This window comes from Streptopelia decaocto, assembly GCF_964273445.1.
Source record: "Streptopelia decaocto genome assembly, contig: HAP1_SCAFFOLD_75, whole genome shotgun sequence".
NCBI lineage: Eukaryota > Metazoa > Chordata > Aves > Columbiformes > Columbidae > Streptopelia > Streptopelia decaocto.
In genome coordinates this window covers 167,248-183,526 of record NW_028116137.1, presented here as the reverse complement: position 1 = coordinate 183,526, position 16,279 = coordinate 167,248, and the positions used below count along the sequence as shown (strand labels likewise).

General features: G+C 49.5%; 2 protein-coding genes across 2 annotated transcripts; one reads left to right on the top strand and one right to left on the bottom strand.

Annotated features, from left to right (window-relative positions):
• Positions 1-802: 802 nt before the first annotated feature.
• On the top strand, positions 803-1,717 carry LOC309452361 (olfactory receptor 14J1-like; the record flags this gene model as incomplete). The annotated part of the gene is made up of 1 exon (XM_082076995.1): positions 803-1,717. The coding sequence occupies one exon, from the start codon at positions 803-805 to the stop codon at positions 1,715-1,717; it is 915 nt and encodes a 304-aa protein (XP_081933121.1).
• A 12,967-nt stretch (positions 1,718-14,684) lies between these two features.
• Positions 14,685-15,617, bottom strand: LOC309452368 (olfactory receptor 14J1-like; the record flags this gene model as incomplete). Its single annotated transcript, XM_082077001.1, has 1 exon — positions 14,685-15,617. The coding sequence occupies one exon, from the start codon at positions 15,615-15,617 to the stop codon at positions 14,685-14,687; it is 933 nt and encodes a 310-aa protein (XP_081933127.1).
• Between the last annotated feature and the right edge of the window lie 662 nt (positions 15,618-16,279).

Here is a 16,279-nt window from a genome sequence, read left to right as displayed (position 1 = left end):
GTGGGTCCTTTCCTGCAGGTGTGTCCATGGGCACACGTGTCCCAGCTTTGCTCTGACCTGTGGGCTGTGGGCAATGCAGTCTGTGGGGCTGGGGAATGAGCTGTGTGTGTCCTGCGCTAAACGTTGGGTGCTGAGACCTTAGGAAAGGGTGAGACCTGTCATGGTCTGAGGTGGATCCCTCTGCTCTCAGCAGTGCCTGGTGGCTTTTCAGGTTAACGTGGGAGTATGATCAGCCTCCATCTCAGAAAGGTGCCAGCCCAGGGCAGCTGGAGCAAGACAGAGGGACAGACCAGCTGCCCTCACTCTGCGCTGACCCACAGGCACCCTCTGGTCTCACAGGACTCGCTCTGTTCTCCCTGAGTGCAGCAGAAATGCTGAGGGTTTCTGACACCCAACAACACTCCGCAGTGAATATGGGGGGAGATGTAAAAATACCTCGAAATCTTAAACTACCTTCACCATCTCTTGTTCCTTATCACTGGGAAAACAAGTGCTGGCAGCCCTTCTGTATTAGCAGAACCAAGATAGTCCCCACCGTTCCTGTGGCCCCACTTCTGCCCAGCTGGGCTGACTCATCGAGAGCCCATGGGCAGAGACCCTGCTCTTGGTTGCTCATTTTCCAGCACCGAACAGGGCTCCAGGCACAGTGCTGAAGAATGTTCTCTTAGAAAATCAAAAGGGTGTCTGTGTGTGACAGGGGAGGGTCTATGGGAGTTGGTTTCATTTTTGTCAGAGAACACTTCCCTGGCTTCACACTGTCATTTTTTTTCTCATGACAGCACCCCATGTTCAGGAAAAGCAAATGTCCAACAGCAGCTCCATCAGCCAGTTCCTCCTCCTGCCGTTCACAGACACACGGGAGCTGCAGCTCTTGCACTTCTGGCTCTTCCTGGGCATCTACCTGGCTGCCCTCCTGGGCAACGGCCTCATCATCACCACCATAGCCTGGGACCAGCACCTCCACACCCCCATGTACTTCTTCCTGCTCAACCTCGCCCTCCTTGACATGGGCACCATCTCCACCATTCTCCCCAAGTCCATGGCCAATTCCCTCTGGGATTCCAGGGCCATCTCATACTTGGGATGTGCAACACAGCTATTTTTATTTCTCTTCTTGCTCACAGCAGAGTATTGTCTCCTCACCATCATGTCATACGACCGCTACGTTGCCATCTGCAAACCCCTGCACTACGGGACCCTCCTGGGCAGCAGAGCTTGTGTCCACATGGCAGCAGCTGCCTGGGCCACTGGGTTTCTCACTGCTCTGCTGCACACGACCAATACATTTTCACTGCCCCTGTGCAAGGGCAATGCCCTGGGCCAGTTCTTCTGTGAAATCCCCCAGATCCTCAAGCTCTCCTGCTCACACTCCTATCTCAGGGAACTTGGGTTTCTTGTGTTTAGTCTGTTAATCGGTTTTGGCTGTTTTGTGTTCATTGTGGTGTCCTATGTGCAGATCTTCAGGGCCGTGCTGAGGATCCCCTCTGAGCAGGGACGGCACAAAGCCTTTTCCACCTGTCTCCCTCACCTGGCCGTGGTCTCCCTGTTTGTTAGCACAGGCATGTTTGCCTACCTGAAGCCCCCCTCCATCTCCTCCTCATCCCTGGACCTGGTGGTGTCTGTTCTGTACTCAGTGGTGCCTCCAGTAGTGAACCCCCTCATCTACAGCATGAGGAACCAGGAGCTCAAGGATGCCCTCTGGAAACTCATATCTTAGTGTTTTCTGAAGCAATAAATTGCCCTTCTGCTTCTACTTAGCAGTTTTAATGTAACTAGTTACAGGTCCAGCCTCTCGTCTCTATTTTCTGTTGTCATTGACATTGGTTTTGATGTGATAATATTGTCATCCCCTTTCTAAATTGCTGTCTGTTTTTCTTTTATAACCACTGGTTGTGTAAATGAGGAGCCATGATCTGTGTGTATTTAAACAAAATAAAGGGTTCTGTAGTGACACTATATCACTATGTCCTTCACTATATTCTTCCTGCAAGGCCTTTTGAATCTGCAGGGACAGTTTCTCTGATGGAATAAGAAGAAAAGAGTCCATCCTGGCAGCACTGCCAAGAAGCAGCAGCGCTTGTTCTTCCAGAGCTGTTCTGGCTCCACTCCCACACTCTCCTTCTCATCCCTTGTGTTGGTGCAAGGCCTGAGTGCTCTGACAGCTTGGTCACTGTCCTGCTGTGTGTCAGTCCTGTGAGCGCAGGCAGGGACAGGCAATGGGTACTGCTGTGACAGAGCTGGCCCCAGAACAGGCTTTCCAGATAGAAACATGATCTCATCAGGGCAGTGCATGATGGTTTATATCTTCTTGCAAAGTTTCTCTAAAGCATATTCCTACCAAAGTCACCCACAGATGATACACCAGTGTGCAGCTGAACAGTGTGTGTGTGCAGGGCTGGCACACAGCAGTGTCCTCTCACAGCCAGGCTCCTGCCAGAGACCTGCAGGACCAGCAGAGCAGGGGCTGGGCTGTGCCCCTGTGCACTGGATACCCCATAGAAGGAGCCTCAGGTCAGTCATCATGGACTGGCCCCTCACAACCACCATTATCAATACTGGCCTTTCACCCAGAGGATCTGTTCTTCCCTCCATGGATAGACACTCAATGTATAGTTCAGCAGTCTGTGTTGCTTTGTACAGATGAGATGTGAGCACTCACATCATGTACGTGAGGTGACATGAACACGAGTGAGCACAAACACCATCAACTGTTCCTTGGGGTTCCATGAAAACCTGTGGCACACACAAGGTCCTGAGGTCACTTCCTGTTGGAAGTAACACCCCATGGGAAACTGCCTGAATGCAGCACTGGGTTGTGCTTCCTTAACTGAGCTCCCCGTGTCCATTGCTCATGATGTAGGACATCTCAGATGAGTGCAGAGCAGGGTGACACACCACAGGGCTGAGGTGTCTCCCACCCCTTTGTAGTGGCAACAGGAGGCCAGAGGGACACTGTGACTCCTGCCTCTGTGTGTAAAAGGGACAGACTCTGTCTCTAAGCATCCCTGGGTGCAGAAGGAGTCCTGAGACCAACTCAGATATGGAGGCCTGATGGAACCCTGGCATTTCTGTGTGTGACTCCAGGAATGAACCTCAGTGGCCCAGTGACATTCATCTCAGCTGCTGGGACAGGCTCATTGCAAGTGCTCCTGTCTGCTCTGTCATCCTTGCCTGTGATTCTGGATTGTGCTCTCAAAAGTAAGACAAAGTGGTAAGAGGGTTTCTGAGGTCTTTGGAAAAGGCAGATATTGAACCCATCTGCATGAAAAGCATGAAGGAGAATTAACAGCTGGTCAACTTGCCGCCATACCCGCAATTTTGCAGGGTCACAGACATGCTGTTCCTTGGTGTCCTAGTAGCCAGATCAGTGATCTCTGTGCTGGAGAATTGGAAGCTGGGTGGGAAGCTGGCTGGACAATCAAGCCAAATGTCATCAGCGGTACAAAGCCCTCCGTGCAGGCAGTTACTAGTAGCATCCCTCAGTGACCAGCACTTGGACCAACACTGTTAAACGTCTTTATTCTCCCTCTGTATGATGTGACGAGGGCACTTTCAACTTCTCTGTGGATGATGCATAGTTGTGAGGAACCCTTGAACCTGGTTCCTCACCTGGTTAACCCTGCCTGGAGCAGGACAGTGAGACAAGTGAGACAAGGGCTCTCTTCAAACCTGAAGTTATTCTGCGATTCAATGAATCTTTCCCTTGGAGAGGATTTTGAAGGCAGAATAAGCAGAGGAAGAATAAAAAGAATAAAAGACAGAAAAGGAGTTCTAAATGTTGTCAACAAAAATACAGCAGTTCCTCTGAAGAGTGTTTTTCAACTCAAATCTCTAGTAGGGAATATATTTGATAAATTTGATAAAACAAGCATACTTTTATCTGATCACGTCCTGGGCCATAAAAAAGTGATGGATAGTTATGGTATTATGAGTTCAGTTGTGTCTCAGACACTCATAATCCAGTCAGAATCCTGTCGCTGTGAAGGGGACAGTGAGGCCAGTTCTGTCTCTGGAGGTGACAGCCCAGCAGCAGGGACATGGCTGGGAAAGAACCTCTGCCTAAGTATGACACATCCTACCCAGGAAGAGATCTTGGAGACAAGTTGTCACATCCATCCCACCTGAGAACATGATGGGACAGCAGCAGGGACATGGTCCTGTGTATCAGAGAAGCTGAAAGGCCAGCAGCACTCATGGGATTTAGGAGATCATGGTGAGATTACTTGTCTCTGGTAAAGTGCAAGACGGCTAGCAGAATAACAGGTTGGGATCTCTGCTTGATTGGCAGTTTCTGAGGTGGTAAAGCTTTCTCAAGTAGTGGGAAAAAGCAGCAGAGAAAAAAAATCAAAGCCACCAAGTGCAGATTGGGAAGTGGAGACTGGTTATCAGGAGTAAGAAATGTCACTGGAAGGGCAGTGCTGTGGTTCAAGAGGTGACCCAGAGGGAGCTGGATCAGCAAATGGTTTGTGTTCCAAAGAGCAGCCAGTGAGGGTGCAGACACAGCAGTGAAGGTGCAGAAATGCTGGGGTGAGAGCAGGTGGGGAAGCGAGATGGGTGCCTGCAGCCTGCAGGGAAAGAGGGGCAGGGGTAGCACCGTGTAGAACAGCCTGTGGTGGAGATGGCAAACGGCGCTGTAAGGCTGGAAGGGACCCACAGAACCCAGGTCTGTGTCCCCTTGGCCATGGCAGTTGTCTCTGCCACTGAGGCCCAGGAGAAGACATGTTGTCCTCATGGCACTGGGGCCTCGCTGCCTCCTTATAGTCCCATGGGGAAGCTGGAAGTTGTTGTCCCAGTGTTGTCCTTCCCTGGGCCTTGCACACCCACATCCCACGGTCCCAGGAAGAGCCCTGAGCCGTGTGTGAGGGACAGGATCCCCCTTCCCATTGCCTGGAGGTCATGGCTTCTCCTTTCTACTTCAGAAAGCAAACCAAGGGGTTTCTCACCATCAGAGCTCAAGAGAAGTCTAAAAGGAGACCTCATGGTGGCTACAGCTTCCTCATAAGGCGAGAAGGAGGGGAAGGTACTGATGTCTTCTCTGTGGTGACCAATGACAGTCCCCAAGGGAATGGAAGAAGGGTGTGCCAGGAGAGGGTCAGTGGGACATGAGGAAAAGGTTCTTCCCCCAGAGGTGCTGGACACTGAACAGGCTCCCCAGGGAGGTGTCATGGCCCCAACATTGTTAGTAACCGAACCTGTTTTACAAAATGTTCCTGAAAGGATGAATCAGTTTTGTAAACTGTCCCTGAGAGGATGTTCAAGCATATCGTGTTCGAGTACACTCCTATCTTAACAACCTAGCTTTTATCTTAGCCTAAATACGTATAGAGTGAGGACACTGCACATGATCAAAATAGTTCCAAGATGTAGCAATCGATGTTGTAATCAATATTGAGTAACCGTTACGTATCTTAATGAATATATGAATATGTATGTGAATGGACTGTATAAATACTATGTAACTTAAACTGACCAGCGAAGCCAGCTTTGGGTGCGAACCCCTGGTTTCCCAGCACTGAAATAAAGCACCGCATATAATTACGCCCGTGGTTATGTGTCCTGATTGCTAACAACATGACAGTGTTCAAGACGAGACTGGACAACGTCCTCAGACACATGGGGTGACCTGTGGTATGTCCTGTGCAGGGACAGCAGTTGGACTCCATGATCCTTTGGGTCCTTCCAATTCAGGACATTCCATGATTCTATGAAATACTAGGTCAAAAGTCCATGTTTTCATTGTCCAGATGAGATGTAAACATACACATCATGTGCATGTCCACTGTGTACATGTGGTGAGATGAACCCAAGTGAGCACAAATGCCATCAGCTGTTCCTTGGGGTGCCATAAAGGTCAGTGGGACAGAGATGGTGTTCAGGGGTCTCTTCCAACCTGTGTTATTGTAGGATTCCATTAATCTTTTCCTTGGAGATATAAAATGCCCCAGAGTAAATACAGCAGCTTCTCTGACGAACGTTTCTCCACTGAAACCCTTGATAGGAAATCTATCAGATACATTTGATGAAAGCAGCTTAGTTTGATCTGCTCACACACTGGACCACAAGGAGGCTGATGGTGGGTACGATGCCATGTGGTCACTTGTGTCTCAGGAACTCATAGTCCAGTAGGAAGCCAATGGCTGTGGAGGGGACTGTGAGGTCACTTCTGCCTCTGCAGGGGATTGGCCAACAGCAGGAACATGGCTGGCAAAGGACTGTGAGGTCACACACACGAGATGAGCAATCAGGCCCAATCAGCATGGCTTGATGAAAGGCAGGTCCTGCTTGACCAGCCTGATCTCCTTCTGTGACAAGGTGACCAGCTGAGCAGATGAGGGAAAGTCTGTCATGGGAAGGTGACCAGCTGAGCAGATGAGGGAAAGTCTGTCATGGGGAGTGAATCCGCCACACAGGATGTAGGTGTTGTGTCCTTAGACTGCAGTAAAGCCTGTGACACCGTATCCCACAGCATCTCCTGGAGAAGCGGCAGCTCGTGGCCTGGATGGTGTATCTGCAATGCGTAAAGAACTGGCTGGAAGGCATTTTGTCCCCTGGACCCATTTGTCCCTTTCCTGTTCACATGGGCATCCCATGAATGCATCACTGCTCTACCCCAGTGTAGACAGGCACAAGGCCTTCTCCTCCTGGACCTCTTATCAATGTCACTGTTTTCTACAGCACCCTTATCCTTGACTGTGAGATGCCCAGAACAGACCTCCCAAGACAGTTTGACAAAGCCTTTTTTCTACACTATCCCCACATCCCTGCTCAAGGACCAGAAAGGTTGGGCGCAAGTGGAGCACTGAGAAAAATGGTCAGGAAAGCTTTGAGGTGCACAGAGAGCCCATCAACATGTTGGCATGCTGCTCTCTCTGAACAATCCCAGAAGACCAGCACAGCATTTGCTGTGTCCCAGAAATTCACCTGGAAAGTTGGGATATGGAGAAAAGGTTTGGTCTGGGAAGGGACAGACAGGGGCTGGTGGAACTGGCTGGTGTGACCATGAGACGTCTCCCCAACACCTCAGAAAAGTCCTGGCTCTCAGGGAGGCTGCATGGTCCTCTGAGAAAGAAAATAGCAAAAATGACTTATCATGGAATCATAGAATAATTGTGGTTGGAAGAGACCCTTCGGATCATTGAGTCCAACTATAACCTAATTCTGGCAACAAACCATGTCCCTAGAACCTCATCTGTATGTCTTTTGAACACCCTTCAGTGATGGTGACTCCACAACCTCACTGGGCAGTCTGTTCCATTGCTTCAAAACCCTTTCCCTGAAGAATTTTTTCCTCATATCCAATCTAAACCTCCCCGTGTGCAACTTGACGCCATTTCCTCTTGTCCTATCACTTGCTACTTGGGAGAAGAGACCAACACCCTCCATGATAAAACCTCCTTTCAGGCAGCTGTAGAGAGTAATAAGGTCTCTCCTCAGCCTCCTGTTCTCAAGGCTGAACAGCCCCAGCTCCCTCAACCGCTCCTCATAAGACTGGTGCTCCAGACCCTTCACCAGCCTTGTCACCCTCCTCTGAACTCTCTCCAGCACCTCAATGTCTTCCTTGCCATGAGGGGCCTAAAACTGACCCCAGGATTCAAGGTGCAGCCTCACCAGTGCCCAGTACAAAGGGGTGATCACTTCTCTAGTCCTGCTAAAGCTCTGATTGAATCAAGGCTTGAACACCTTGGTGTGACCCAGTTTGTGACAGGTTGGACTGCAGACTCCTGATGTCCCTTCAACCTCAGTTCTCTCATGATCCCATTGTGATGTTGGGCTCTGTTTCAGACTGGACCAGAGCAGGCGATGATGGGGCAGGATCCACCTGTGCTGTAGGTGACCATCTAAACCAACATCTCAGCCAGGGAACCAGCCAACACCTCAGTGTGACTCGCTCTGGGCAAAGTGTGAGGAGTCCTGGGCAGGGAAGGTTCAGGGGGCATGGGGCGCTGTGCAAGACACAAAATGATCTTGGCTTCATGCCTGCAGGCCCATCAGATGTCAATTGATGTCAATGACAGTTAAGAAGAAATGAAGAGAAAGATCCAAAGCAAAGGAAGGTGTCAACTAACTTTCTTTCTTTCTTTCTTTCTTTCTTTCTTTCTTTCTTTCTTTCTTTCTTTCTTTCTTTCTTTCTTTCTTTCTTTCTTTCTTTCTTTCTTTCTTTCTTTCTTTCTTTCTTTCTTTCTTTCTTTCTTTCTTTCTTTCTTTCTTTCTTTCTTTCTTTCTTTCTTTCTTTCTTTCTTTCTTTCTTTCTTTCTTTCTTTCTTTTCTTTCTTTTCTTTCTTTTCTTTCTTTTCTTTCTTTTCTTTCTTTTCTTTCTTTTCTTTCTTTTCTTTCTTTCTATGTATGTATTTATGTATTAATATATTTATTTACTTATTTATTTACTTATTTATGTATTAATGTATTAATGTATTTATATATTTATGTATTTATGTATTTATCTATTTATCTATTTAAAACTCTTTGCAGGGGAGTCACTTTTCTTTGGAAAGGAAAGAGTTCTCCAGAACTGGGCATCGATTTAGGACACAAATGTCTTTCAGCTCCAGGGACACAAACACCTGGTGCCAGTGTAGATGCCCTGGAAACCCCTGCCCAGGCTCCACCTGCACTTTAAGGTTCTCTGGTCTCCCCAGGTCCTGTATGATAAATGCCAATCCCAGGCCAGCACCTCAGGTACACTGGGGCCCTAAAATGGCACTGGCTGTTTATGGTGAGACAGATGATGACTGATGTCTGCCTGGAAACCTCCACTTTTTTGTTGTTGTTTTTTTGTTTTGGGATTTTTGTTTGGTTGGTTCGTTGGTTGGTTTGGGTTTTGTTTTTGGTTGTTGTTCTTGGTAGGTTGGTTTGGTTTTTGTTTTGCTTTGGTTTTGGTTTTTTTTTTGTTTATTTTGTTTGGTTTGTTATTTTCTTTGATTGCGGATTTTTGTTTATTTGGTTTTTTAACATATTAAAATTTAAAAGAAAAACACCAAAAATGGAATTATGGGGAAGTTTAATAAGGGAAGGAGAAGAAATATTGGTCTTCCCCTGTACTTCTATTACCAACACTCTAGTATTTCATCTCACTCATCATTCAGGAGTTTCCACCTCTCCTGATTAAATGTCTCTGTCAAAGGACAACTTTCCAGCACTGTCTGGACATTTGCCCTTCCCAGTGCTCTCAGGTTTCTCCTCCACTTGCTCTTTGGTCATTCAGTGGCCTCTCAACTGTCTGGTTTCTGATTTGAGCTTCAGGGAGTTAGAAACTTGCCCCGTTCCTCAGAGCTCTAATTAACATGGCAGTCAACACGTTCATTGTGTTTATTTCTATCCTCTCCTGTCTCTCTGTCTAAACCAGTTCTTGTGTGGGTGTCCCTTGTGGATGGTGGACCTCATCAGATCCAGCTTACACACACAGCTGAGGAAAGTGTTTTGCTGTTTATTGAACTGTGCAGTGTTTGCACAGGAGAGCAGGTGGAGCTGGTGCACAGGAGCTGCAGCATCTCCTGCAGAGCTCAGTGGAGAAGTCAGATGTAGGAAAAGTGATGCCATCTCTGGTGGCCAATGAGGGAACCGGCAGACTGGGGGTGGGGGTGAGGAGCCAGGTTGTCCATACAGTGTCCAGCCTCAAGGGACTGTTCTTCTGCCTGTCCAGATGTCTTCAGGAGACCCTCGGGATCAATGTCCAGTGCAGAATGCTGCTGTCACTTCTTCCATACACTGAAAAATGACAGAAAACACCCTTGAAAGAAAAACCCTCCTTTATGAAATCTTCTTCGAAACCTTCATCAGCAAGTGTCCCATTGAAACCTCTCCAGTTAGTTCTACAAGGCTTGAAGATTTGAAGAAAATTAGAGAAAGAAACATCGCTCATTAGGGCTTTCTGTGTTTTAATGAGCCCCATGGCGTATTTGGTGCTGAGTCCATGAACCTCAGATACCAAGCACAGACTGAAGAGTCTGCTCAAGAAGTCCAAGCCAGAAGCAAACTCCAAAGTACCTTGCAGCATTAATGGGCCCCACTGAGGGCTGTTCCTGACAAAGCCTCCCCAGGGACTCGTTAGAGCAGATAACTGGAGGCAGCGATTGCATCAGGCAAAGGCAAAGTGCAGCAGCTCTGATGCTGAGAAAACCCTTGGTTTGTCTGATGAAGGACAATGGCCAAGCCTTGAGCCCCTGCCCCTAGGAAGGGAGATCCTGTCCCTCAGGTGTGCCTCAGGTTTTTCCTGGGGATGTGGGGAGTGTGATGCCCAGTGCGGGACAACGGTGTCATACCTCCTTGTCTCCTTGGGGGGGTGCAAGGAGGCAAAGAAGCCCCATGGCCATGATGACTGTGTCTTTTCTTAGGCCTTGTTGGCAGTGGCATCAGCCATAGCCAAGGGGACAAAGACCTTGGCTCTTTCAGGGACATCTGGCCTCATTCTTGGCCATCTCCACCACAGTCTATCCTGCACTGTCCCAGGCCTGTGGCTGTTTCCCCACAGGCTGCAGACACCCCATGCGCTTCCCCACCTTGTTCTCACCCTGGTGTGTCCCCACCTGTGCTGCTGTCTCTCCATCCGCACCAGCTGTTCCTGGAAACACAGAGTCATGGCTGATCCAGAGTCCTTCTGAATGACCACAGCACTGCACTCAGAATGACATTTCTCTATCCTGAGCTCCACTCTGGACCTCCAGAGCTGCAGTTTCTGATGGTTTTCCTTTCTCGTGCTGTTTCCCAACAACAACAAAAAAAATTAAAAATTGACACCATCTTGGAAAGTGATTTTCAAGGTTTCTGAAGCTACTACTGCCCTTTCTTGTCATGGTTTTACCACAGCCACCAACTAAGTCCTTGATAGCTGCTCACATCCTGCTCCCAGTCCCCAGGTGGGATAAGGGAGAGAACTGAATGGGAAGTAAGAAACTTGTGGGTTTAGACAAAAAATTAATAAGACAATAAAAATAATACACTGCTACTAATAATATACTTATACTAAGATATACATAAAGTAAAATATATGACACTCAGTGCCATCCCCCACAGAACTCCAGTTGTGCTGAACAGGCAGCCCAAAAGAAGAGAGCACCCTGGTCCTGAACAGCTGATCCAGGCAAGAGAAAGTACAAGTGCAAAAGGCAGAGAGGCCCAAGGGCCAATTGAAAAACAGCAAAATGTCATAAAACTGAACTAACTCTGAACTCTCAATCGAATGGAACTTCCGAACAGAGCTAAGCAAAGCAGCCGGAAAACCAAAACTAACGGGCTGGAAAAGGCATCTCCAGCTTTATACTGAGCATGACGCTAATGGTAGAGAATAGCTCATTGATTGACCTGGATGTCAATCAAGGTGCTGTCCTGTCTGTGCCCCCTCCTACCAATTTGCACCTGCAGCTGCACTCCAGAGAAGTCCTTGGTTTCACTGACAGTAGTCAAGGTAAGTTAAATAGAAATAGATAAATTAAATTAAGAAAATATACTCAGTGCTATCCCCCGTGTAACTCCAGTCACACGGAGCAGCCAGTCCTGCAGAAGGGAGCACCTTGGTCCTGAACAGCCCATCCCAGCAAGAGAGAGCAACAGGGCAACAGGCAGAAAGGCCCAAAGGCCAACGGCAAAATGGCAGAACGGCAAAAGGCCGAACTGACATCGAACTCCTGACAGAATGAAACTTCTGAATGGAACTGACCAAACCAGCTGGAAAACCCAAACTAATGGATGTAACAAGCCCTAAATCTGGCTCCAGCTTTAGACTGAGCATGACGCTAATCATAGGGAATATTTCATTGATCAGCCTGCATGTCAATCCAGGTGCTGTCCTGTCTGTGTCCCCTCCTGCCAATCTGCATCCACAGCTGGATGGCCAAAGAAGTCCTTGGTTTCCCTGACAACAGCCAAGATATCAGTGAGTTCTGACATTCCTTTCATAGCGAATGGCAAACACTGTAAAGCTGTTAAAAGACAAAACGAACTCTATCCCAGGGAAGAAACAGCATTCTCTCATTATTCGCATAGTAAATCTAAACAAAAGACTGTGCTGGCTGTGAAGGAGAGAGGTTCAAAACGCATGAAGAAAATTAACCCAGTTTCAGTAGAAACAGCACGTTTTCTCAGCCTCCCCTTCACCAGGCTAAAGAAGTTTGTGTCTCTCAGCATCTCCACACGTGACCCAGACTTTCTCTGGCCACATGGCAGCTCCTCCCGTTCCTCCAGAATGGGGAACCTCACACTGGGACACACGGCTCCAGATGTGACCACACCAGTGCTGAGTCACGATGGACAATAACTGCCCTTGTCTGGGTGGCCACGCTCCTCCCAGTGCAGCCCAATGTGCTCATGGGCATGTTCCTGTTTAGCACCACTGAGAACTGACTGAACATCCAGGCTCAGAGGGTTGTGACCAGTGGCACAAAGCCCAGCAGGAGGTACCATGAGGAGCACTGAAGGACACCATATCCCCACCCAACATCTCCTCCCCTCTTGGGTCCCTGGAATCACCTCAGTGCCAAGGGGGAGAGCACTGCCTATATGGGTGGAGGAGATGGGGTCTGGAATGAGGGTCCAGGGGAAGTTTCTCCTGGTTGTTCATGCAGCAGCAAGCCGGGTTGGATATTTGAAGAGAGGAACTCTTCCTAAGGGCCTCCAATGGGCATGGGGATGGTCTATATTTTCCTGCACGCTGCCTTTTCTCGTGGAGATCACAGAGGCTGCCAGCCCTTTAGAGGACCCAGGACAGGCCTTACCCTTCTTCTGGTCACAACTGGACCCCAGTTCTCCAGCTCAGGAGCCTTGTCCTGTGGTGACTTCTCAGGTAAGGTTGACAAGAGGGGTGCATAAGTTTGTCTTAAGGACATGTGATGAGCACCAGGACTGAAGTACCAGAGCATAAGGACCGGCTTTTTTCTCTCTCTGGTGCTCCTGGCCCCATTCTGTGCTCCCCACAGGGCCCCAACCTGGCACTGATGCTCTGCAGAGCAGGTTGGCTGCAGAACCATGGGGTGACTGCACACTGGTTGTGCTGCTCCGTGAGGGACACAGATGCAACTGCATGGGCTGCACTCTCACTGAGTTCTTTCCTGGGGGTCTAAAGGTCTGGAATGGGTCCAGAGCATTTCTTGGGACTCACTGGATTTTCTGCTCATTTCGGTTCAGCAATGCCTCCTTGTCCTTCAGGTTCCAGGAAACTGGTGCAGGAAGACGCTGCCTATCCCCTTCCCAGGGACAGAGGTAGGCTGAGCAGCCCTGAATTCTTCAAATGCTCCTTCAGGCCCTTCTTGAAGATGGGCTTGACATCTTCCTTCCCCAAGGACCTCAGAACTTCTCTGTTTCTGCTGTCACTTTTGAAAGCACAATCCAGAATCATGGGCAAGGGTGATGTAGCAGACAGGAGCACTTGCAATGAGCCGTCCCTGCAGCTGAGATGAATGTCACTGGGCCACTGGGGATTGTTCCTGGAGTCACACACAGAAATGCCCGGGTTCCATCAGAGCTGGCCTCGTGGACTCCTTATGCACCCAGGGATGTTCAGAGACAGAGTCTGTCCCTTTTACTCACAGAGACAGGAGTCACATTGTACCTCTGGCCTCCTGTTGCTACCCCAAAGGGACGGGAGACACCTCAGCCCCACATCATGAGAAATGGACATGGGGACCTCAGTTCAAGGAAGAAGATCCCAGTGGGTGGTTTCCCGTGGGCTGTTACTCCCAATGTGAAGTGACCTCGAGACACTGTCTGTCCCACACGCCTTCATGGAAGTCCCAGGAGTAGCTGATGGCGTTTCTGCTCACTCAGGTTCATGCCATCTCACGCACATGATGTGCATACTCGCATCTCATCTGTACAATGCAAACATGGACTGCTGACCTAGCCATTCAGTGTCCCTCCATGGAGGGAAGAACAACCTCGGTGAGCTGGGGAGAGAGGCCAGTGCTGGAAATGGTGGTTGAGAGGGGCCCGTCCATGACGATGCCCTGGGGCAGATTCTGTGGGGTGTCCAGTGCACAGGGGCACAGCCCAGCCCCTGCTCTGCTGGTCCTGCAGGTCTCTGGCAGGAGCCTGGCTGTGAGAGGACACTGCTGTGTGCCAGCCCTGCACACACACGCTGTTCAGCTGTACAATGGGGATTCATCTGTGGGACACTATCGTAAGCATATGCTTGAAGATATAAACCATCATGCACTGCCCATAGGAGATCACCTTTCTATCTGAAAGGCTGTTGTGAGGCCAGGTCTGTCACAGCAGTGCCCATTGCCTGTCCCTGCCTGCGCTCACAGGACTGACACACAGCAGGACGGTGACCAAGCTGCCAGAGCACTCAGGCCTTGCACCAACACCAGGGATGAGAAGGAGAGTGTGGGAGTGGAACCAGAACAGCTCTGGAAGAACAAGCGCTGGTGCTCCCTGGCAGGGCTGACATGCTGGACTCTTTTCCCCTCCTCCCATGGACAGGAACTGTCCCTGCAGCTCCAAAAAGCCCTTGCAGGAAAGATATAGTGAAAAACAAGTCACTAAAGAGCCCTTTATTCTTTTTAGAGACAAGAAGAGCACTGCTGCTCATTTAAGCAGCCAACAGTTATAAAAGAAAAGCCAACAGTGAATTAGAAAGGGGATGACAACATTATCACAATAAGAAAACAACCAACAACACCAGAAAATCCAGTTGACAGGCTGGGCTTATAATTAGCTACATTAAAACTCCTGTATAGAAGAAGATGGGCAGTTTATTGCTTCAGAAAACACAAGGATATGAGTTTCCATAGGGCATCCTTGAGCTCCTGGTTCCTCATGCTGTAGATGAGGGGGTTCACTGCTGGAGGCACCACCGAGTACAGAACAGACACCACCAGATCCAGGGATGGGGAGGAGATGGAGAGGGGCTTCAGGTAGGTAAACGTGCCAGTGCTGACAAACAGAGAGACCACGGCCAGGTGAGGGAGGCAGGTGGAAAAGGCTTTGTGCCGTCCCTGCTCAGAGGGGATCCTCAGCACGGCCCTGAAGATCTGAACATAGGACAGGATGATGAACACAAAACACATGAAAACTAAACATACACTAAACACAATAAGCCCAAGTTCCCTGAGGTAGGAGTGTGAGCAGGAAAGCCTGAGGATCTGGGGGATTTCACAGAAGAACTGGCCCAGGGCATTGCCCTTGCACAGAGGCAGTGAAAATGTATTGGCCGTGTGCAGCAGAGCATTGAGAAACCCAGTGGCCCAGGCAGCTGCTGCCATGTGGACACAAGCTCTGCTGCGCAGGAGGGTCCCGTAGTGCAGGGGTTTGCAGATGGCAACGTAGCGGTCGTACGACATGATGGTGAGAAGGGAACACTCTGCACCAAGCAAGAAACAAAAAAAGACGACCTGGGCAGCACATCCTGCGTAGGAAATGACCCTGGAATCCCACAGAGAATTGGCCGTGGACTTGGGGAGAATGGTGGAGATGCAGCCCAGGTCGAGGAGGGCGAGGTTGAGCAGGAAGAAGTACATGGGGGTGTGCAGGTGCTGGTCCCAGGCTATGGTGGTGATGATGAGGCCGTTGCCCAGGAGGGCAGCCAGGTAGATGCCCAGGAAGAGCCAGAAGTGCAAGAGCTGCAGCTCCCGTGTGTCTGTGAACGGCAGGAGGAGGAACTGGCTGATGGAGCTGCTGTTGGACATTGGCTGCCTGTGGGCATGAGGACCTGTGCAAGGAGGAAAAGACAGTGACAAGTTAGTGGAGACTTCTCTGAGGAAAATAAACATGCTGTTTCTCATGGAAAACCCCCTCCCTGATGGAGGGATGTTTCCGCTCATTCTCTCTTTCTACCAATTGAGAAAAACAGTTCATCACAGTTTAAAATGCAATTGGGCATCTGGTTTCCATGAACACGTATGGGGAAAAATCCACTGAACTGGTGTCAGAACAAAAAGTGACCCACACTCCCACCCCAACCCCAGAGAGCAAGAGCACCAGGGACAGGTGGAGAAACAGGGAAGGACACTGCAGTGCTACCAGAAAATAAAGCAAGGACAGAAAGGCAGACGGGCATGCTGTGGAACCTTCTCCTGACTGGGCTGTGCTGCTGCCACTCACATAATGACACTGTAGAGCAAGTACTTTTAGCACCTTTTTTGTGTACCACGTTCCAGGACCCCTTCACCTGGAGGTCCAGCTGCTGAGGTGGAGACTTGTGACCTGGACCCCACGGCTTTGGGGCAGAGGGTCTGCTGGGGAGGAGAGGAGATCAGGGGTTGCACTGGGAAATGTGTCTGCGCTGAAAAGGATGTGAGAGAGGTTCCAGAGTCCCATCCCCAGCATTTCTGGAAGCCGTTAACTCTTA